Source organism: Lissotriton helveticus, chromosome 3_1, assembly GCF_964261635.1.
Source record: "Lissotriton helveticus chromosome 3_1, aLisHel1.1, whole genome shotgun sequence".
Classification (NCBI taxonomy): domain Eukaryota; kingdom Metazoa; phylum Chordata; class Amphibia; order Caudata; family Salamandridae; genus Lissotriton; species Lissotriton helveticus.
In genome coordinates this window covers 31,272,084-31,295,262 of record NC_136061.1, presented here as the reverse complement: position 1 = coordinate 31,295,262, position 23,179 = coordinate 31,272,084, and the positions used below count along the sequence as shown (strand labels likewise).

The window sequence follows — 23,179 nt, the reverse complement described above, 5'->3', positions numbered from 1 at the left end:
CCTCTCCCATGTGGCCTCCCCAGCCCTGGAGGGACGCGTCCGTCACAACTACGTGCTCCGGTTGGGGAAGGGAGAGGGATCTGCTGCTGACCCAATCGCGGTCCGTAAGCCACCACTGCAGCTGTCTCGCAGTGCCCTCTGAGATCAGGACATGGTCGGATAGGTTACCCTGATGCTGGGCCCACTGAAACTTCAGGTCCCACTGCAGAGCCCGCATCCGCCACCTGGCGTGATGCACCAGTAGGATGCAGGAGGCCATCAGCCCCAGGAGACGCAGCGTCAACCTGACCGAAACCCGGGATAACCGCTGAAAGATGAGAATCAGAGCCTGAATATCCCGGACCCGCTGTTCGGGCGGATAAACCCGAAACCGCGCTGAGTCCAGAACCGCTCCGATGAAGAGGAGCTTCTGAGAGGGACACAGGTGTGATTTCGGCACATTGATGGAGAACCCCAGCAGGTGCAGGAGGTCTGCCATCATCTGGAGGTGGCTGACGACTGTCTGGGGCGAGCCCGCCTTCAACAACCAGTCGTCGAGGTAGGGGAAGACTGAAACCCCTAACCTGCGCAGATGAGCTGCGACCACCGCCATCACCTTTGTGAACACCCGTGGGGCGCTGGTAAGGCCGAAGGGGAGCACGGTAAACTGAAAGTGCTCGTGGCCCCCCATGAACCGCAGGTAGCGCCGGGGGGCAGGCAGGACGGGGATATGAAAGTAAGCGTCCTGCAAGTCCAACGCTACCATCCAGTCTCCTGGGTCCAGGGCAGCCAGGACCTGAGCCAGTGTCAGCATCTTGAACTTCTCCTTCCGGAGGAAGCCGTTGATGTCCCGTAGGTCCAAGATAGGGCGTAGGCCCCCTTTGCCCTTCTTGGGTACCAGAAAGTAGTGGGAGTAGCAACCACACCCTACTTCTGGCCCAGGTACGCGCTTGATGCCCCCCTTGGCCAAGAGGGCCGTAACTTCCTCCTGCAGATGTCGCAAGTGATCCCCCGATACACGGTGGTTCTGCGGTGGCATGGCTGGAGGAGTCGCCTCGAAGGGGAGGGAGTAGCCCCTTCGGACGATTTGCAGCACCCACCTGTCCGATGTGACAGTGCGCCAGTGGAGGTGGTGATGGCGAACCCTGCCCCCCACTGGCGTCACATGGGCCTGAAAGCACGGACTAGGAGGGTTTGGAGGCGGATGCTGCGGGGGAAGGTGTGGACTGACCTCGCCGCTGCCCCCGACCACCTGGACGGCGGTTCCCACGGCCGCCACCGCGTTGGGTATTGCCCTGCGGTGCGTGGCTGGCGGCACGTGTGGGCGCACCCCTTCCGTGGCCACGAAAGGAGTGATAGGCAGCCGATTGCTGGCACTGGCCCGAGAGGCCTAAGGACTTGGCCGTAGCCCTGGAGTCCTTAAAACGCTCAAGCGCATGGTCTGCCTTGTCGCCAAAGAGGCGACGGCCATCGAACGGCATGTCCATAAGCGTGTTCTGGACATCTGCCGAGAAGTTGGCGGACCTCAGCCAGGCGTGGCGTCTGACCGCCACCGTCGTTGCCATCGCTCTACCCAGCATGTCAGAGGTATCCAGCCCACACCGGATGGAATACTTGGCTGCATCCCGGCCCTCCACAAGGGCTTGGCCGAGTTTGGCCCGTAGCTCCAACGGACACTCTGGCAGCACTTCCGCGACCTTATCCCACACAGAGTGGGTGTAACGTCGCAAGAGGCAGGCGGTGTTAGAAGACCGCAGGCCGAGGCTAAGTGATGAGAAGATCTTCTTCCCATACTGGTCATACCTCTTGGATTCCCGGTCCGGGGGGGGGACGGGAATGCGGTCTGGGAATTGGAGGCCTGGATGACCAGGCTCTCGGGGGTAGGGTGGGAGGACAGGAAACATGGGTCGCCCGGGGCTGGGCGGTGGCGTCTGGCCACGTTCCTATCTACGGGCGAACCCGTAGCAGGCTTGGACCAAGTGCCCAGCAGAACGTCGGTCAAGGCCTCATTAAAAGGCAGCAGAGGCTCGGCCGAGCTTGACTGCGGTTTAAGGACCTCAGTGAGGAGGTTAGTCCTCACGGCCGCGAAGGGGAGCTCAAGGCCCAAGGCCTTGGCAGCCCTCATCAGCACCACACTATAAGTTGCCCCCTCCTCCGATGCCACGGAAGGAGGGGAGACAAAACCAGTGTCTGGAGAGGTGTCCAGGCCACTGGCCTCCCCAAGGTCTCCTGTCCAGTCCTCATGAGACTGACACTCCCTGGTCAGAGGGTCCTCAGACCCCTCCCAGTCCTCTTCATCACCCATCTCCTGAAATTCAGGGTTCTCATCCAATGGGGCCTGCTCGTAGAGAGAGAACTCTCCAACCGGCGTCTGGAGCGGCGCCCATCGGGGCCGTCCCGACGCCGGAACAGGAACCAAGGTGGAACCGGGGACGGCGCCGCCCGAGGCCGGCGCCGGAGGCGACACCTGAGGGTCCGACACCGGGGAGGTCGTCAGATCCACCGGCGACGAACCAGATCCCGAAGGAGGACCAGCGGCATCCTGCGGCGCCGGGCCCGAAGGCGCCGGCGGCGTCGGAACAACTGGACCCCTCGGCGCCGGGCCCGAAGGCACCGGCGGCGTCGGGATAACAGGGACCTGCGGCGCCGGGCCCGAAGGCATCGGCGGCGTCGGGGCCAAAGCACCCGACGGTGTCGGGGCCGGAGCCGCCGACCCGCTAGGGCCCCCAGACGGGTCCGCTGGGCCCGAAGGCGCCGCGGAGCCCGTCGGAGGAGAGAGTTTCCTCATGGCCATGAGGAAGCGCTCGACCTCCTCCGGCGTCGCGTTCAGCCCAGGGACCGGAGGGTGTGGAGCTGCACGCGGCACCCGCGACTCCGAAGGAGCCGCGTGGGCGGTGTCACCCGAACCCCCGGCCGCATCGCGCGAGCGTCGGGGGGAGTCCGAGGAGCGATGACGCTGCTTGGACTTCTTGTGCCTCTTACCTGACGACGACTTCGACCCGGAGGACTGCGGCCTACTCTTGGAGCTGTGATGGCTCCGAGCCCGCGACCTGTCCCTCGACCTCCCATGGGATCGGGACCTTCCACGGCGCGGGGCCGACTGCCGGAGTTCGAGGCGCCTACGGGACCGCTCCCGCCTGGCTTTCGAAGAGAGGGCCCGGCAGTCGGAGCAGGCCTTGTCGTTGTGGTCGACGCCCAAACACGACAAACAGACGCGGTGAGGATCCGTGACCGACATCAGCCGGTCGCAATCGTCACAAGGTTTGAAGCCGGGCATCCCTAAAGGCACCGTGTCGGAGTCGAGAGACTCGAAATAGGATCAAAAAGGATCAAAAAAGTTAGTCAAAAAGTGACTAGGGTTACTGCTTTTTCCAGATCTGCGCTTGCTGGCGCGAAAAAAAGAAGAACTGACGTCAGCACGCGGAGGCGGCGTCTAAGTACTCCGACGACGTCATCACGGCGCTCACGACGCCGACGACGGACGCGGAGCCGCAGACGACGCCTACCGACGCGCAAGGGTACTGCTACGCAAAAATTTCCGGATCCAGTCTGACGCCTGGGGATATTCTAAGGTAAGGAATCTAATACTAACGTGTCTCTTTCAGATACTACATTACCTTTGTAGTTCTTCCATAATAACCCACTCAGAATTGTAATACTGTGCGTACAATTGTAATAATTTGTAACTTTAAAAATGTGCCCTGAATAAACAAAATGAAGCCTCTTATTTCCTACTTCTTGAGGAAGTGGATCTTTAAAGCCACTTATGGGCTAGAAACGCCATCCTAAAGCCAGTAACTTACATTATTCAGCTTTAGCCAGGTCTCTTCTTGTTTGTTCTCATGCTTCCTACATGACTCCAAAGCCTTCTGGACAAGCTGTGCCGCTGCCAGCTCCCTTCCAGTGAGCATGAAGATAAAAGCTTTTAGGTGTAAGGCCCTGTCGAAGAACAGCGGGGTGGTAACGCAGAGAGACATGAAGGTATCTAGGTGCTAGAGGAGGAAAAAGGGACAATTAGTTCCAAGCATCCACGAACAATAGAAGCCACTATTGCCACAAACCAAAAGAAGATTGAAGCCAGGAGAAGATGAAAGTCAACATTTCCCCAACCCAAGAACTAAAGCCAGGAGAAGACAATAGCCATCAACGCCCCAGCACAAGGAAGTGGAACTAGAAGATGATTAAAGTCAATAATGTCACAGCCTAAAAGATAAAAATGAAAGACAAGAATGTTACTGCATCATGATACACAAGCATTCCACAAACCAGCTACGTCTCAAATCACTTGTAGACACAGACCCAGATTTACTGAGATTTTGCATCCGGCTGTACCACTTTTGTGGTACTTTCTCTACACAACATCCATGTTGGGATTGGCCAAGCCATGCAGATGAAGATTTGCGTAGGATTTTACATTCTGCAGCACACATGCAAAGAGGAATAAGCCTCTAAGAATAGTTTTTGTGCACAAAGGTATCCCTGTGTGTGCAAACACTATTCTGACCACAATGCAGGTACCTTTGCGTCAAGGAAGGAATGCTTGAATTGACCTCAGCCACTGGCAATCGCTCAGGTCATATCCCAATCCATCGTTCTTTGTCCACCATGCCATTCCAGTTTGAACCCAGCCATATGCAAATCAGTCTTGACCCTGCTTCCCATGGGAACAGTCCAACATTCCATCCATTACCTTTCTGTTTTTTCTATTTGCCGCCCTAAGTGCGTCGGGTATGCCCAGACGTGGGTCCCGGGATCACTATGCTAATGGAACCAAGCTATCCCTGACTTAAGAGCCCCAACTATGGCAAAACCGGCCTTAGGTTGCTGGCGTTCCAGTTCAGGGAGGACCTGGCCTGGACTGTTCCAATGAGGAGCAGGTTCAAGACTGATTTACATATGGCTGGGTCCAAATTGAGGTGGCATGGTGGGCAAAAAACGATGCATTGGGATATGACCCGAGTGATTGCCAGTGGCTGAGATTAATTCAAGCATTCCTTCCATTACCTGGTTTTTGTTTCCACTCACATACGACAGCATCAAGATATACAAATATGCTGATGATCCAGAACACTACATGAAAGCTTCTCTTTTCAGACACTGAATGTCTGAAACACTGCCTACATGTCATCGAGAGATGGATGTTCCTTCCTGAACCTCAACCCAACTAAGACAGAATTCCCCTTTTTCTGTCTAATATCACAAACAAGAAACAGTACAAATGAGACTCAACATGACTCAATGACATGTACCATAACAGCATCAACCTCAACTTTCACTGATTTGCCAAGTCACTTGGATTCACCCTGGACGCTAGCCTCACCCTCTAGGAGCACACTGACAAAAAACAAAGACAGCCTAGTACCAGCACTCTCTTCTAAAGAAAGTCAAACTGTCTTTTCCAGAAAGTCACTAGAGGACTGCTGTTCAAGCCCTCTTACTCTCGCACCTGAATGGTGGTTAAGCCCTACTCAATTGGCCACCTAGACCTCACACAGCGGCACCCTTTAAAATCATGCTACACTCCACAGCACATCTCATTCAGGGCCTGAACAAATTTACAGTCATCATGACCAGTGCCCTGATAATGTTTAAAAAGACAAAGCAAGGGAGCAGGCCATTGCTCTCCATGCACCCAGGATCTGGAACAACATCCCCGTATCCATCGGACTGCCCTACTGCTGCTTCAATGTAGGTAAGTGTTCAAGATGCATCTCTTTAAAGAACAGTACATCACAATGCATTTGACGTCCACAGCCCAGCTCCTTGCCTATTACTTGTTGACTTTATGCTAGTCTTTAATCATATACAGAGCTCTGCTGCTTTTTGGCTAGGTTTCCGCTATAGAAATACCACATAAATACATGCATCCAAGGCATGATGGTGCCAGCAACAGACAGCTTCAAAGAGGCCCAACTACTACTGGGGAGTTAGAGGGATGTGTTAAATCTAGATACACTGCTGGAACCATGAGGTATGGAGGATGGGCTGCATACATTTTTCAAAGGCATCGGCATAACTGGTGCTCGTACATTATAACTGGTCCAATCACCCTCTGGGACTAAAGTCATAAGTGTGTAGAGAGGCACTGTCAAGGTGAGCTGCAAGTAATAGTCAATCCCTGATGGTAAAACCTACAGATGGATGGAGAAGCACACAAAAGAGGTAAAACAAAGTCTTCTTTCACTCCCAAGAGTGGAAACGGAAGGAGACGGAGGAAGAGAATGTGCCCGGCCCCTGCAACTGTATAGCAGAGGGATAGAAAGGCATGATGCTGGCACTTGACTCCACCGTAAAAAAGCTGGAGAACCTGAAGGGAACCTCAGCTATGGTTCAAGCTTGTATGGAGAGAGTGGAACACAACTAAACAGGGCTGGAAGTGTCAGACAAGGAACTTGGCCTAATGGTGCACCCTTTGGAAAACCGAGGGAGCCAGATGGAGGAGGAGGGTCAATCACAAACTGACTTAAAGGCAAAGTAAATGGAGACCATAGTAATTTATTGGCAGAGGGCACTTAGCAGGGTAGAAGGCTTCACAGAAGTGCCTTCAGATAAAGAACTAATTGTTGAAGATGCTTTTTGCACACCATCTTCGTGGAAATTATTTGAGAGTCCAGTGCACACAGGGGTTATTGGGCATGAATTGTGTCAACTGGCCATTTTACTGCTGATGTATTGGGGTCAGACCTACGGTTGGACCCAAGTTGAGCATCAAGGACAGTCCTTAGCAGTTAATTCTCTGGGTAGTGAAGCAGATTGATCTAAGGTTTACTCAGAATGGCAGTGTGGGGTTCAGGCACTGAGAGCTCAGTGTAACATTAATAGCACACACTAAGTCATCGTGCAACTAGTGCTTCATTTGTATCCATAGAAATGTACTTTGTTCCACCATAAGAAATGTTTACTTACTTGTAGTCCTGGTTCTGCACTGTAGGACTCATCATTAAAGTCATAAATGCTAGATTAATTCCCACAACTTTGGGTAGGAAGGATGGATCTGTTCTAAAGACTACTCTTGATAAAAAACGATGAATGGCTGTGGTTTGACCATTAATCATAAAGAGTAACCTTGATTCACCATGTTCAGCACCCACTTGTCTGAAGTTATCAGACTTCACTCTGCCAAGTGACAAGATACCACTCTTCCCCCATGGAGTGGCAAACAGAGGGGGGTACTAGGTTGTCAATTCCCGTTTCTGGAGGGGTGTTGTATCATCCTCCAGAAGAAGACTGTCTTGGAGTAGTCGATTTTTGCTTCATTGTCTTCTTGCTATAAGGGTAGCTTTATCCTTTCTGTCGGTGATATTGTGGTTGAAATAGCCAATGTGGGTATTGAATCAGATGTGGGTAACATATGGTGTCCTTTGGCTTACATTACTGTTTGAAAACGCTTCCCTTTTCCAGACCAAAAGCTTATAGGGTATCCACCTCTTTTTTTATTCGAATCATTTCTTCCTCAGTGTGCTTGATGAATAACTTGGTACCTATAAAAGGTTGAGATTTCATGCTGTCATCTGGTTTATGATTGCCAAACTTACCAGGATATTTGGGGGAGTGATACCCCTTGGCAAAAGCCTATAGAAGACAATTCTGCCCCATCAATAGCTGCACTTATGACTTGATTAGGCACTAGTGAGCCTTTGAGGACCATTTCGTCAAAATTCTGCTGTACATGGAGATCTTCTATAAATGATTCAGGGCCTAATTTAGATCTTGGCAGAGGGGAATACTCCATCACAAACATGACGGAGATCCCGTCCGCCGTATTACAATCCTATTATATCCTATGAAGATCGTAATACACCAGACTGAGTATTCCATTGGCCAACATCTAAATAAGGCCCTCAATTCCTTCTCATATTTCTTTGTCAGAGCGACCAAGAAGGGCTGTATCACTCCCATTTTGTAATACCATGGCCGTGTGTTGCACATCTTCCTCCCAGTTATATAAATTCTTTTCCTCTCTATTTCAGGTGAAGCAGTGGTCTCTGGTACCAAAGCATGATGTTTTCTGATGGAGGTGACAATCACAGGTTCTGGATTAGGCTCAGAATTTGGAATTCAGGTTCCTGTTATTGTGGCTTCTATTTTGCTTTTACAGCCTTGGAGTAACTACTTTGACAGTTACCAGTGTCAAGAATTTATCTTACGCAATCTCTAGGAGACCTGGGAGCAAGGGAAGCAATGGTCTTGGAGATGCACTTGGCTGAATAGTCTCCAGTATGTTAATGTTAATGTTACTGTGATTTATAAAGCGCGTGAATACCCGGGGGTGTCTTGGAGCTGAGGACAATATTAGACCTGCTTGGGCGTCTAGTTCTGGAACAGCCAGATTTTCAGTACTTTCCTGAAGGAGGAGAGGGAGCTTGCACTTCTGAGCTCACTCGGAAGAGAGTTCCAGAGTTTAGAGGTGCCAAAGCTAAAGCTGCGGCCACCCCAAAGTGGTATTCGGATTCTGGGTACAGTCAGGAGTTTGGCTCCTGAAGAGCGAAGACATCTGGTTGGTTCATACCAGACGAAAAGGTCTTGCAGAAAGACAGGACCTGTGCGGTTCAGTGCTTTGTACGCCAGACACAAAGCCTTGAATTTCATCCGTTGTGCTACAGGAAGCCAATACAGGCTGCGAATCTCTTTGGATACAGATTTGCACCTGGGGGTGTTAGACAGTAACTGTGCATCTGAATTTTGTACACTCTGAAGCTTTTTTAGGCACTGCTTCAGAATGTTTAAAAACAGCCCGTTACAGTAATCCAGTTTAGACTGAATCAATGATGTGGTGTCCACAGGAATGTAAGAAAGAATCTTCCTAACTTTCTTGATGAGGAAGTGGGAGGAGTATAACTGAGATAGATGTTTGAGGTGCATTCAAAGGAATGGTTAGTTTATTTGCACCTCTCACCAAAACATTGTGAACAGTTGTGATGTCATCCACTGGTGAGATTCTCACCACAGTTACAGCAGTAGAAGGTGCTGTGAGGATGAGTATGATCTATCACTAGATGTTTTTCCTGGTGTTCCGAGGATCGGAGGACTGTAGGCCCCAATTGCTGCAGCCACGGGGCCATCGCATGCCATAAGGAATCACCCGTACCCCTACAGAGGACTTGGTACTCTGCACTGCTACGCTTACCGTCATTGGAGACTGGGAGCCTGATGCAGTTGACTGGATCTGTGGGGGCCATTTGACTGGCCCGCTTAGGTGGGCTAGTGAACTCTTACCAGCCAACACTCAAGAGTTTCCACATAACTCTTGCCCTCCCACAGCATGTTGACCCTCAGGCCTATCCAGCATCCAGGAGGCATCAGGAGGCATCATGGACATGGGCAAACCAACCCATAAGGGGTCTCGTGCTTGGAAACAAAGAGAGGCCTCTCAGGCTCCTGAGACCACTCACACAGGCGTATGGATGGATCCCCCAAAGGTCAATATCACAGGGTTGATATGCAGGTATTTAAGGAGTACCCGTATGGCACCAGGACAGAAGATAGATATCATAGAGATAGATGTGAACTCCATAGGGTGGATCACCGGAAGTTATAGGAAAGAATGAAGGTGAATGAGTCCACCATCGCCGCCATGAGGCCCACAGTTTCTGCACTGCAAAAACAGAGGGAGGATGTGCTCAGAGTTATAAGGCTGTTGCAGGACCAAGCGGAGGATGCAGAAGGTGGTTCATGCTGCAACAATGTTAGGATAGTAGGGATGCCAGAATGTATTGAAGACCAGTTGAGTTATTCTTAGAGGATAGGCTGCTCAAGGTGGCACTCCTTCAACACACAGTATAAGTTATTTCTGATTTAAAGGGCGCCGGCCCGCCTACTAACCCAGTTGGCTCTTGGATACCGATAACGGCCAGCTTGTTGAATTATCAGGCAAGTGATAACATATTGCAGCAGGCGCGGGCCCATGGGCCCTGTGATGTCACAAGCCATAAAATGTACCTTTTACCCCAAATATGCTGCCCAGGTGCAGAAGCAACAGCTCAGCATTTCGAGACCCATGTGAATTCTTAGTGACCTCGGTATTACCTGTGGCTGAATATACCTGGCGAAGTTATGCATCAAGCCGAACAATAAGAACTTTTTCTTCAGTACTCTTGAGGATGTGAGTACCTTGATGGTTGTTGCTTCACTTTCACTTCTTTCCCTTTCCCTCTTTCCTTCCTTTCCTTTCTCCTCTTTCTGGGGTTGTCTGAGGAAACATGACGAGCTTCGTTTTATTCAGTGCCCTGCCTTCTTGGGGCCGTGCCTTCTTTGGCTTCCTCATTATGATCATAATTATGTGGGCTGTGTTTCTCTTTTTCCAGAAGAGATGTCCATTGCTTCCAGTGGAACTGTACTGTGTGTCATGTTCATTTGTCTTTTACGAAAATGCAAAATAAAATTGTAAAAAAAAAAACTCTTAAGGATGTGTGGTCATGGCTTGAGGAGCAGGCCCATGCTGTGTCATATGTATGCAGAGTTGAGCCAGAGGTGGCCCGTGGACGGCGGTATAGTAGAGGGTAGCGGCGGCTGCCTCTGGGGGCCCCCCATAAAGGAGCAAGCCATGGAGAAAAGAACGACTCTTCCATTCAATTGGGAGCTAGTCATGTGGACACTGCTGAAGGTGACTCAGACATGACATCAGCTGGGGGATGACTATCCCCATTGAGTGTCCCCTGTGTCATACCCAGAACTGCAGATGACTTGCTTTAATTACTTTTTGCCCTCTTAGGGACAGTGGTGGCCCACACAGCACTTGGCATTTGAGCCCCGATTAGTTCATGTGCCATAGGGTCCTAGTCCTAGTCTACTGGCGGTGGGGCGCTGCACAAGTATTCACTTATGAAGTTTAATTTATCATTATTTATAAGTTTTATATAGCGCTAGCTAGACCCGAAGGTATCAGAGTGCTTTACATATAATGCAAGATCGTTTGATTGCTGTACATACATATAAAAGTCTTTAGGCAGTCAAGGTAGTAACAATATGCGGACGTCAGAACAGCATAAGGTAATGGCGTAATTGACATAGTAGACAGCTGAAACAATAAATCCACCGCTGCAACGGGTCTAGTCGGTATGGGTGTGAGTTTTGGAAACATAGTGCACCCTGACCTGGGGGGAAACTCACTCATGTCTGAGGGATTTCTCTCCAACACACCCTGCAGGTAGCTTTCACTGGCTCCTCCCACTCCCCCCTCAAACAGGCCCTGGCACCACGCTGCCATTTACTTTATCTTATTTTATGCATGGGTATCATTTTTTATCATGGAACATCAGAGGCCTGGGTTCCCCAGCAAAAACGCCACAATGTGTACAATTCTTCGTCTGTACAGGATACATGGAATATATGACGTTACAAAGCAAACAATTACAACGCATGCTTTTATAACGCAGTTTTTACATCGCAACTACCATTACATTGCATGATTGCATGATTTTACAACGCATGCCATTACAACGTATTTTTTAAAACTGTCCTGTGACCCCGTTTGTGGCCTCTCTTGCTATTGAAAAGGCCTTTGATACCTTCTTATGGCCCTATTTGTTTGGCAGGCCCTGGGATTGGAGGAATGTTGCAGTGGATACATTTATTGTGCATGCTGCCCTTGGCTAGGGTGTGAGAAGTTAGCCTGGCATATGATGTCCACTAGTTCTAGTGAGCACCTTGCCCCAGTGTAATCGACCCTTATTAATGGTGGTTGTAAAGTCAACCTTATAGAAAGGGTAGCAGTGGCGAGCAGTCTTCAGGCTAAGACTTCAGAGAGAGAATTAGTCTAGTTGTTTTACCAATATAATCCCTTGAGTACCAAATGAAAGCACACCACACAAGGTATATATCAAATATATATGTATTTATTCTAAACACAACCCCTCTGCACTCTTTATGAGGTCAGAGGTAAAAGTACAATACAAGGAACTTAATTAGCATACAATAAGTTGCACAGTATACTTTATGCCCTAGGGGCCTCACAAACCACCATATACTAAAATAGTGGTATAAGAACCACGTCTGGAATAGAAAGCAGGCCTAGGGCCTGTGGAATTGCTGGGGCTTCTAGGAACAACCAAGGGTTAGGGAGTAGGCCCACAGAAGACGCGTTCAGTATCTAAACAAAGCCGCGGGTTACCATTGACTTTCTCTGGGAAACAAACAAGTTACAAATTTACAATTTAAGGATACTTCCGGATGGACTACGATGGAACCCTTTTAGACTTAGACACTAGGAGGGCCAATACCCTCGAGACTACCAGAGTACTCATGTTACCTCACCCACAGAAGCCGGATGCTTAGGTGTCTTTTGGTGTCGGGTTTCGTCGTCGATTTCAATGGAGATCTGCAAAGAAGTGCTGCTGGCGACCAGAGGAAAAGTGTCCGGGTGGATCCAAGGGTGGATCAAAGATCTGAAGAACCTGAAAGTAGAAGGGACAGAGTCTGGGTCACTTGTCAGTGACCCAGATGGCGATGGAAAGCTGCCAGCCAATGTCGGGTGATTTCAGGTGAAAAGGTGAAGTTTGTCTCTTCAGCCACGAGGTCCAGGAGGCGTCAATGACAACCAGGAGCTGGATTCAAGCTGGCCCACAAAGGATCTAGTTGACTGCGGTGTCGGTATCCGTATTTGGCCCAACAAGCCTTGGCAAACGCAAGCCACGCAAGATGTCAAGATTGGCTTCATTGCAGACCAGCAAGATCTGTAGTGCTTCTCCTTTGCAGAGAACCTGAAGCAAGCCTGGAGCAACCAGGAAAGCAAAGTAGTTTCAAAGGAAAGTCTTCGGGGGGCTCACTAGCCAATGGATTAGGAACTGTGAAGATGCGTCAAGCTGAAATTCAAAAGCTGGGCCCATGGGATACTGGTGGAGTGTGGGCCTCTGAGCTTCAGTACAAATGGTGCTCGGGGCTGGGGCTTCAAGCACCGCAATGCACAACTTCGGGATACCTCGAGAAGTTGGTGCAGGTAGCAAAATGCAGGATGTCCAGGAGTTCCGGTCCCACGTCTCTTGTGCCCGCCACGGGTATCAGCTTTGCTGTGAGCGAAAGTCGGGTCAGAGATGTCTGGAAGTCCATGCCCTGTGCCACAGATTCTTCGGGATCCAGCGGGAGCCTCGAAAATGCAGACTGGCAAAGTTGCTGTTGGTGCTTGTTTGAACAGGGTGGTCACTCCTTGGCCACAAGGGAGATGTCTTCCGTCTTCCAGTCGAAATGGAATGTCGAAGGTCCAGGATTTATGTTTCAGAGTTTCGTCCAGGGTAATCTAAAGTCCTAGGGACTGGGATCCTATAGTTATACTAAGTTTAGGTGTTGAATTAACATTAAGGTTCCTCCTATGGGTGGACCTGGGAAGGGGGTGGTTACACCCCTTTCCCTTTGTCCAGTTGCGTGCCAGAACTGGGGCAGAGTGCCCCAGCAACCGGTTTGAACTGGGAAATGCATGGAGCAGCTAGTGTGCCCCACGCAGTGTCTGGAAAGCATTCACTGAATGCAGCCCTACCTGCCCCGATACATAAAAGCCTCCCTGGACAGGAAATCTATTGTCCAGGCCTCCCCTGCTGGAGTTTTGTCCAGCAGCAGGAGGGCAGACTCAGGTCTGTGGCAGCAGCATCCATTTTGTGATGCTGAGGCTCTGTTTAACTTTAACCGAGTTTACCAGTAACTACATGTCTTCTCCCTCTAGAAGGGTGGAATGCTACCCTCGCCGCCAGGACTGGCGGGGGGGCAGGGGTAGTAGTATTCCAAAGTGTTTGACACCTTACACAACATGTTTTGATAAAGCCAACCCAAAGTTAGTGAGGATTATAATGCACTTAAGAGTATATGGTAAGGCTATATCATAGAACAGCTATAAGGAGATGGTTCCGAAAGCTGCAGAGGAGCTCAGCTCATGCTAGGGCACCCTCAGACATAAAACCAAGCACTCTCCCTCCAGGATTGTCGAGGTCTGCCTTAGGAATCGATTATAGTTGTATATGTGCCTATATAGGTATATAAATATAGGTATACTATATCTAAGTAAAGGGTGATTACACCACCTTACCCAGGCTGTGAGTACAGACCTGTGGTGTCAGTTTGGAAGGCAAACCAGGGGTGGCACAATACATGCTGCAGCCCCTGGTAGGCCCAAGGTGCACCTATGCCCTGGGTACCTCTGGTACACTATACAGGGGCTCACAAGGGTGACCCAGTAACCAATCTGGTATGTACCTAATGTACATGCAGTCAATTTTATAGAGAACGCAGATAGACTGGGGCCCTAAATAGCAGGGTCTCAGGCGAACTAAGTCGAAACACCAGTAAAAAAGTGGGGGTAAGCATATAGTCAGATATCCACCTTCCTGCTCAACCCCCCCAAATGTAAGGAGATAAGGTTATCCTTGTCCAGGTAAGCCTATATTGACTAAGTGGCCATATAAGGAAGTACCTGCACTAGCATGGTTACCCACTGTCTTATGGTCTACTAAGCAATCCCTCACCCTAAGGGTATCAGAGGGTCTCCATCATAGGGAATCTCTACCTGTGGGGTGTTTTGGCAAACGTAAAAGGCTGGTGCTGGGGTGGAGTACTGAAGTGAGGCCCTACTAAGGTTGGGCTCAGCTTCCTCCAATCACTATCACTATCCACCATGCATGCCTTTCTTTCCATGACTGAGTTGCACTGTGCACTCAGGGTCAACCTCTGGCTGCCTACAGCTAGAGACTGGGTCCCTTTGGTTGGACCACTGGAGGGACAGGTCAGGTTTGGGGCCACTGGGTCCCAGGTTTGCCTGTGCCCAACAGAGTCCATCTGGGGGGAAGTTCCTACACAAGGGTAATGGAGGTCCCTGAGACGGTTGAGGAATTTTCACCTGGCTAGGGCTGCTAGACTGGGTGCCCCTAATCTGCTGATGGGGGGTTCCTCTGGACAGGGGGCCCTTTGGGGTCCACTGACCTCCCTGACCTCTGCAGCCCTGGGCTGACTGAGGCAGGGTAGAGAGGGGCAGGTTACCTGCTCCAAACTGGTTACCTGGGGCTCTGCCAGGCCAGGCCTGACTACCTCTGGTGCAGTTCCTTCACAAGGGGTAGGGTCAGTTCCCTGAGGAGGTTGACCCTCACCTAGAGTCTGGTGAGAGGGAGACTTTTCTTCCTCCCAATGCTGTCTGTCTGAGTGGAGTTATCCATAGTTTCAGGCTTCACAACACTAAAAATCTGTCTGGGTTTGGGCTGTGGCCATCACAGCCCTACCAACCTTTTCAGGAAGGCCTACCATTTTGGAATGGGTTTCTTTTTCTATCTCGGCCCAGGCTGAGATCTCATGATTATTGCCTAGTAAACAATCCAGAGGCAAGTTTGTAGACACTGCCACTCTCTTTGGGCCAGTGACACATCCCCAGCTGAGATTTATTACTGCCATGGCATGATCTGACCTGGCTCCATCAATATTGGTCACCTGGTATGTGAACCCAGGTAAAAGATGTTCTGAGGGCACTAGTTTCTCTGTCACCATGGTGATACAAGCCCGTGTGTCCCTATAGGCCACAGCTGTCAGGCCATTGATGTGGGGCTCCTGCCTGTACTTGCCCAAGGTATTGGGACAATTATTTATTTAATTTATTTAATTGATTTATAAAGCACACTGTCACCAAAAAGGCATCCTCGTGCTGGCAGCTCAGATTAAAGAAAGGAGAAGAGTGCTCCAGTACCGACAACCAACTAAATTTTAGGAAACAGCCAGGTTTTAAGTCTCCTTCTAAAGACAAGCAGATCAGTAACTTGTCTAAGCTCCAATGGGAGCTGATTCCAAAGTTTGGCATCAGCAATCCGAAAGGATCTACCACCTGCCCTAAATTTCCTGAATCTGGGAATCTTTGCAAGTCTCGCCAAAAAAGAGCAAAGGCTTCTCACAGGAGCATACCACTCAAACTTTCTTTGCATAAACACAGGCCCCAACCTATGCAAGGCTTTATGCAAGGCTTTAAACACTATACAAAGAGACTTGAACTGGGCTCTCTGTCTCAGCCGAAGCCAGTGCAGTTCTGCCAAGGAAGACGAAGAAGCGGACCTTCTAGGCCACCCCAAGGCCAACTTGGATACAGTTGGCTGAATCCTCTACAGTCTGTCAAGCAGAAATTTAGGAGACTCGAGAAGCAAAGCATTGCAATAATCAAGTCTACTAAGACTAGTACTACGTACTATTAGTGCACGTGCATGAGATGGTAGCAGAGGAAGGATCTTCCGCAATGATCTAATAATGGCCAGACAACAAGTCACGGTTTTTACAACCTGAGCTTCCATGGTAAGTTTGTTGTCAAACATGACGCCCAGGTTGCGGACCTTCTTCACTGGGTGAACCACGGACGAAGTAGCTGTGGGCCAGAAGTTACTGGGCAAGACAGAGGGAATCCTATCCCTAGGACAATAAAGCACCTCTGTCTATCCGCATTAAATTGCAGCAAGTTCTCCTTCAACCAGAGCGCCGTATCATGCATGCAATTATGAAACACTTCCAACGGGGTTGACTGATCTCCCTAGAGGGAAAAAATCAGCTGTGTGTCATCTGCATAATTAACAATGTTAATGTTGTGCTCTTTGATGACAGCAATCAGGGGTTTCATATAGATGTTAAAAAAAAGGCTGATAGCCGAGCCCTGTGGTACACCATGCAAGATGCTAGTATAGGCAGATTGAAAAGGGGGAAGGGGTACTGCTTGCTGTCTGTCCAGTAAAAATGACTGGAACCACCTCAAGGCAGATCCCATCACCCCCACCTCTCTCAGTCTTCTCAGCAGAATCTCATGGTTAACCGTATCGAAGGCGTCAGACAGGTCAAGCAGAACCAAAACAGCTGCCTGCCCCCTGTCTGCCTGCATCCGAAATTCGGCCATCACGGTCACCAAAGCCGTTTCGGTGCCATGGGCCGCCCGAAAACCGAACTGAACCTCCTCCAGCTAATTATGTTGTTCCAAATACTTAGACAGAGTGCTACTCACCACTCGCTCTGCAATTTTAGCTGGAAAAGGCAAAAGAGAGATAGGCCTATACTTCTTAGGACATTCCGGGTCAAGAGAGGGCTTCTTTAGCAAGGGTGTCACCACTGCTTGTTTCCACTGGTCCGGGACCACACCACTGGACAGAGACTGGTTACAGATCAGCCGAAGAGTGGAAAACAACTCTGCCTTAAATTCTATCCAAATTTTGTGGGGCACAGTATCAAGAGGAGACCCAGAGGGGACACCACAAGCTAACCTAATAAACGCCCAGAGGCGCAGACTCAGAAAGGCGGTTGACGGTCTCTCCTTCTACACTAGCACCAGAAGCCTCAGAGCCAATTTCCACCGTATCGTCACCACCTATAGTCTCAGTATTTACCGCCCCCGTAGGAGTTGACCTCCTCCCAGATCCTCAAAAATGGTTTTGATTTTAACATGGAAGAACCTAGCCAGGTCCTCACAGAGCTCTTGAGAGGAGGGTATAACGTTCTTAGAACATTCGGGGCTGGTCAGGCTATTCAAGATGTTAAAAATACTTCTTGAACTATTGGGGGCATTAAGTATCAAGGAGGAAAAATAGTCCGCCTTGGCCATGTTAATCGCCTTCTTGTAACCCGCAATCTTGGGCTTCCAAGTAGACTTGCCATCGTCCTTATAGCCAAGTCTCCACCTCCTCTCTGCGTGCTTACATTCCAGTTTCAGTTTTTTTTAGTTTTCATTACACTAAGCAGCCGAGGGTCTACCCCTGTTTCGATGTTTTTTTAAAGGAGCTAGTGAGTCCAAGGTTGAGGTGATCTCCGTACAGAAGGAAGCATAGTTCTCGTCTACTTGCCTATCTGAGGAGAAACGGTCCTCTACCGGGAATAACGGGACATTGCCCTTTATACGCAAGAGGGCCTTCCAATCTCTGCTCACGTCATTACGCACAGAGTTTGTTGCCTGCAAATTGTAAGCAGCAACATCCACAAAAAATTTGATTAAAAAATGATCAGTCCAGTCCATCGGCAAAATTTCCCAATAAAAAGCTGATTAGCCTCTGCAAAAATTAAGTCAAGCATGTGCCCTCCTTTATGAGTAACCTTGGACACCTGCTGGAAAAGGCCAAGGCCTTCACATGACTGGAGAACATTGGAATTAGCAGAATCAAGCGACCCATTAGACCAGAGATTAAAATCACCCAGGATCACCAATCTGCGGTGAGTAGCCGCCATGTCAGTGAAAGTCTCCAACAGTAGTTGCTGCTGCAGCCCACTAAAGACCCCAGGAGGTCGATAGCAGATAATCCCAGTCATTCATAATAGCAAAACCAAGTAATTCAAAACCTGCAACCACATCTACATCAAAAATAACCAAGTTCAAGGTGTTTTTATGGATCACCCCAACTCCTCCACCCCTCCCATTCGGTCTCGGTTTATGGTGAATATTATAGCCAGGTGGGCAAGCCCAGCCAGAGTCAATCTCACAGTCAGGAGAGGTCCAAGTCTCTGTCATAAACAGGACCTCAAGTTAATGAAATTCCAGCAGCAACTGAATTTCCCTAATGTGCTTAGGAAGCGATCTAACATTTAACAGTCCACAGGATAATAACCCTTCGTCACGGAAATCAGACAATGGGGATGCAGACTGAGCAAAATCGAGGACCCCTTACCCCTACCCACTATATCAATAAAATGAAGCTTTTCACCGGAGTCACTAACCGGACAGCACCCTTTAACAGATCCCCGATAGACAGAGAAACTAGCAGCATGGCGAGCGCTGAGTGCTCCTTAGCGGGGACGGGTGCAGACGGGCTTGCTGCTGCGCGCACGCGCCAGCGCCAGGTTTTATGGAGTCCAGGCGGGAAAAGACTAGAGCGCTGACTCCAAGATGGTGGGTCCGCTCGGACGGACGGACCCTGCCAAATCAAGGAGCACAGCACTTGATGCCAAAAGGAGGGCAAGAACGAAATAGAAACACGGTGCAGTCTTAAAAAAGTAAGTGAATATTTTAAAATTAAGTTAAACATAGTTGGGCCGCCGTAGCAGTACCCTGCAACACACGAATTACCAATCTCTATAGAGACAGCAAGCAGTAAAGTTGGCAAACCCCCTGCCACCATCACAGACTAGAGTTGCTGTAGTAGGGGACCTGGTGAGGCCAGCGTTCACCTGAGCTCCCCAAGAAAACCCAACCAAATTTTTGGGGGCACTCCCACAACCTGGGGGATTACTACTAGTAGTAAAGGGAGGTGTTGGAGTATTACTTGGAGGAATATTTTCCTTATTGCTGGCTCTTGGGCGACTGCTGTCAGTTTTCCAGTGGCCAGGTATCTTACATACATGGCAATAAGGTTTCTTAACAGTAGAGGAAGGAGTTTGGGACCCACCCCTCTCAGAGGACTTTTGGGGCCCTGTTGTGGATTTATCTTTTGATTTATCCCCATCTTTCTCTTGTGGTTTGGTAGAATCTTTCTTCTGGTCACCACCCTGATTTTTAGGCCTAACCCTGGTTCTGACCCATTTGTCTGCCTTCTTACCCAATTCTTGGGGAGAGGTCAGATCAGAGTCCACCAGGTGCTGGTGTAGAAGCTGATTTTGACAATTATTAAGGATCTGCTCCCTCATAATCAAATAATACAATTCTGTAAAGTCTTGTACTTTGCTGCCCAGTAACCAGCCCTCCAGAGCCTTAGTAGCACAATCTACAATATCAGTCCAGTCCTGAGTCTGGGTCTTCTGGGTGTCTCTGAACAGCAACCCATACTGCTCAGTGGTTAAGTCAAACCCATCTATCAGAGCACTCTTCAGAACTGTGTAGTTGTCAGCATCCTCTTCTCTGACAGTGAGGAGCTTGCCTCTACCTTTGTCTGCAAAGGAGAGGCACAGGATTGCTGCCCACTGCTCCTGGGGTACCTTCTGTACTTTGCAGGCCCTCTCCAGCGCAATAATCCATTTATGGATGTCATCCCCAACCTGATAGGGAGGGACAATCTTGCTCAGGTTTCTGTGGTCATGAGACCTTTCCCTACCACTAGGGATGTTGCTGCCACTAGTAGCCCACAACATTTTCTCTCTCTTTCAAGAGCTAGGGTCTCTTTGGCCAGGGCAACTTCTTGCCTCCGGATCATAAGCTTGACTTCTTTCATTCTAGCTTTGTGCTCTCTTCATTTGTCGTGGTGAGCCTCAGCAAGGCCTACCAGTGATAGGGGTTCGCCATTCTCTGCACAAGTCCTCAGACCAATAGGATAGAAGTTGGCACGGAAACTGGAATATAAAAACAATATTTTATTAATCTCATGAGATGGAACTACATTCACACAACACCCTTCGGTGGTGTATAAAGTAGCACACTGAGCATGGACCTTTTATACCCACACAGGGGCTCAAAAGAAGGTTGTACAAGTACAAAAAGAAGGTTTTAGGTACATATAAGGTCATACAGAAAATGCACAGTCAACAAGTGGGAGGATCTAACAGTTGCTAACTCTAGTAAACACATCCTGACAGGTGCAACAGTTTACTTGGGGACCCAATATGTGGCTTTTAACTCTTGATGTCTCTGCCTAATACATAAAAACCACTGTATAAAAAATCCATTCGAGTTTACCATTTCTGTTTGTCAAATAAGACTTGAGTGTTATAAACACTCAATATATATATATATATATATATATATATATATATATATATATATATATATATATATATATATCTCCACAACAATCTTCTTGAAAGAAGAACTTGCACTCAAAGTCAATACCAAAGTGTTTATTCCGCCGTGACGCGTTTCGTCAGTTGCCTGACTTGATCACACTACTGTGTCGGCGTTACTAGGAAGTATTTACATAGTTGCAAAAACATAAAATGTATACAAATTCTTTCTACTTGGCGGCCATATTGTAATGTGCACGGTACATAGTTCATAATCGACAATTGCTTACATAACTGGCTGTTTGTAAGTTATCATACATTTGTATATACATATACACATATTTTGCATTGTTTAGTATTCTGCATGTCATGAATGCTGTTACACTCACTGTTAATAAGGCTTAGGTTCGGTGAACTCGCATTACGAGTGTTGGGCCTGCGCATTTCCGTCTGATTGTTCGTAGTTGAAATGTGTCCACCAAACTTTATTGAGGGCGTAATGCCCGTACCGGACAGTTCTTGGTGATGATACCAATATTGTATTATTCTGGCTTAATGCTTAAATCTAATATAGCATCAATTGTTATTAGAAAAATGGCATACCCTTTACAAACAAAACCAGCCTAATGACCAACTGTTAGAGACCCGCAATGAATGTCCTTTCTCAAATTTAAACATTGCTGATGCGGAGACATTAAGGGACATGCAGTATCTGGCCATAGAACCAGATAGTCATGAAATCGATGATAACGAGGAATGGGACCCAGGCATACCTACGGATTCCACTAAATCAACGAAATTCAAACCCAAATCTGTTTTCTTCCCCAATCTCCCTCACGACAACATAGACACTTTTCAAGAGGTGGTAACTCAGTCCCTAATGAAACTAAAATATCAAACTAACAAAAAGAAAAGTTTCCAGTATAATTTGTCTAGTACCCAAAGAGAATCTTAAAAAAAAACTACCCAGTGACTCTAACGTTATTATTCGCCCTGCAGACAAAGGTGGTAATATCGTACTGTGGGACAGACAAATGTACATTGCGGAAGCACAAAGGCAATTAAGTGATCAAAAATTCTACGAAAAAACTAACATAGAAATGTACAACAAGAGCATTTTTGACAGTTGGGAAAAACTCAAGGAATGGGAACAGAAGGGATACATATCGTGGGAACAGTACTGTTTCCTCAAGCGTGATTACCCCAAACTATCCATCCTATACCTTGTGCCCAAAATCCACAAAAATGCCACTGTTCCACGAGGAAGACCAATTGTTTCCTCTATAGGAAGCACATTTGAATACATATCGAAGTATGTTGATCATTTTCTCCGAGATTATGTCACCTTGTTACCATCACATGTCAGAGACAGTAAAGATGTTTTAATCAAACTCAAAGAAATTAAATGGAAAAATACAGATCTAATGATTACCATGGATGTAAATTCCCTGTATACGATCATCGATCATGTACAGGGAATTGAAGCCTGCTATCATTTTTTGAAGAGCAGATCCATCAAATATCTTGAACATACCAATATGCTCCTTGACATGATACACTTATGCCTCACCAACAACATTTATATGTTTGACGGGGACATCTATAAGCAGACACTTGGCACTGCAATGAGCACATGTTTTGCCCCTAGTTTTGCGAACCTGTTCCTGGGGAAGTGGGAGGAGGACCTCAGAACTGATACTGATACTCATCTTTTGCCGGAGTCAAACTTTAGTATATAGATGACATTTTTATAATCTGGACTGACACAGAAGACTAAGCCAAGCTATTCATTGAGAAACTCAATCAAAATGAGAAAAATATCTCTCTAAACTAGCAAAATGAGCAGAACCTCGATTGAATTCTTAGATCTCCTGATAGAACCCAAAAATGATAACTAGAAACCAGCCTTTTTTGAAAGACCACTGCTGGAAATACCCTACTTCACGCTCTCAGTAGCCACCCAGATTACCCTTAAATGGGAGTATCCCTTATGGTGAGCTACTGAGGGCGAGAAGAAATTGCAGCACTGAAACAGCCTTTCAAAAGAGAAAAATATCATGTTACAAAGGTTTAAGAGAGAGGATACCCCAAGTGGGTCCTCCAAAAAGCAGTAAACCGAGTTGACCTCACAGACCATGCTAAAACCTTATCTAACGTAACCGATGCCACTAACGAAATTGAATTAAAAGATGAAACCAGTAGAATGATTCTCACACATAATGGAAGCTCACAAACTATTCAGAAAATATTGGCTAGCAAGTGGGAAATGTTAACTTGTGACCCGGTAATTGGCCACACTTTCCATCGCAGATCTCAGATAACTTATAGAAAAGGACATAACCTAAAAGATATCCTAGTAAGAAATGACATAACATTGAAACCCACTGCCAAATAACATGAACCTAAAAGGGCTTTTATCCATGTGGCACTGTAAAGCCTGTCAAATAGCTGCATCAGAAAACCAATTAAGATCCCAGGATACAGTAAACCTAAAAACATTGATCAATATGTAACATGTAGTACTACATACTGCGTATCTGTTCTTATATGGCCATGTACAAAATGGTATGTAGGCAGCACAACGTGCGTGGCCAAAAAAACAAGAGTTCTCGAGCACATTGCGCGCAATCAA

General features: G+C 48.1%; 1 protein-coding gene across 5 annotated transcripts in view; it reads right to left on the bottom strand.

Moving 5' to 3' along the window:
- The window catches only part of ADCY10 (adenylate cyclase 10), a 4,100,562-nt gene that overhangs the window by 14,298 nt on the left and 4,063,085 nt on the right, over positions 1-23,179 (bottom strand). For all 5 annotated transcript variants that reach the window (XM_078679137.1, XM_078679136.1, XM_078679138.1 and 2 more), the window contains one exon: positions 3,783-3,971. In XM_078679137.1, coding sequence (XP_078535263.1) covers positions 3,783-3,971 — 189 coding nt within the window. The remainder of the gene's footprint in view (positions 1-3,782; positions 3,972-23,179) is intronic.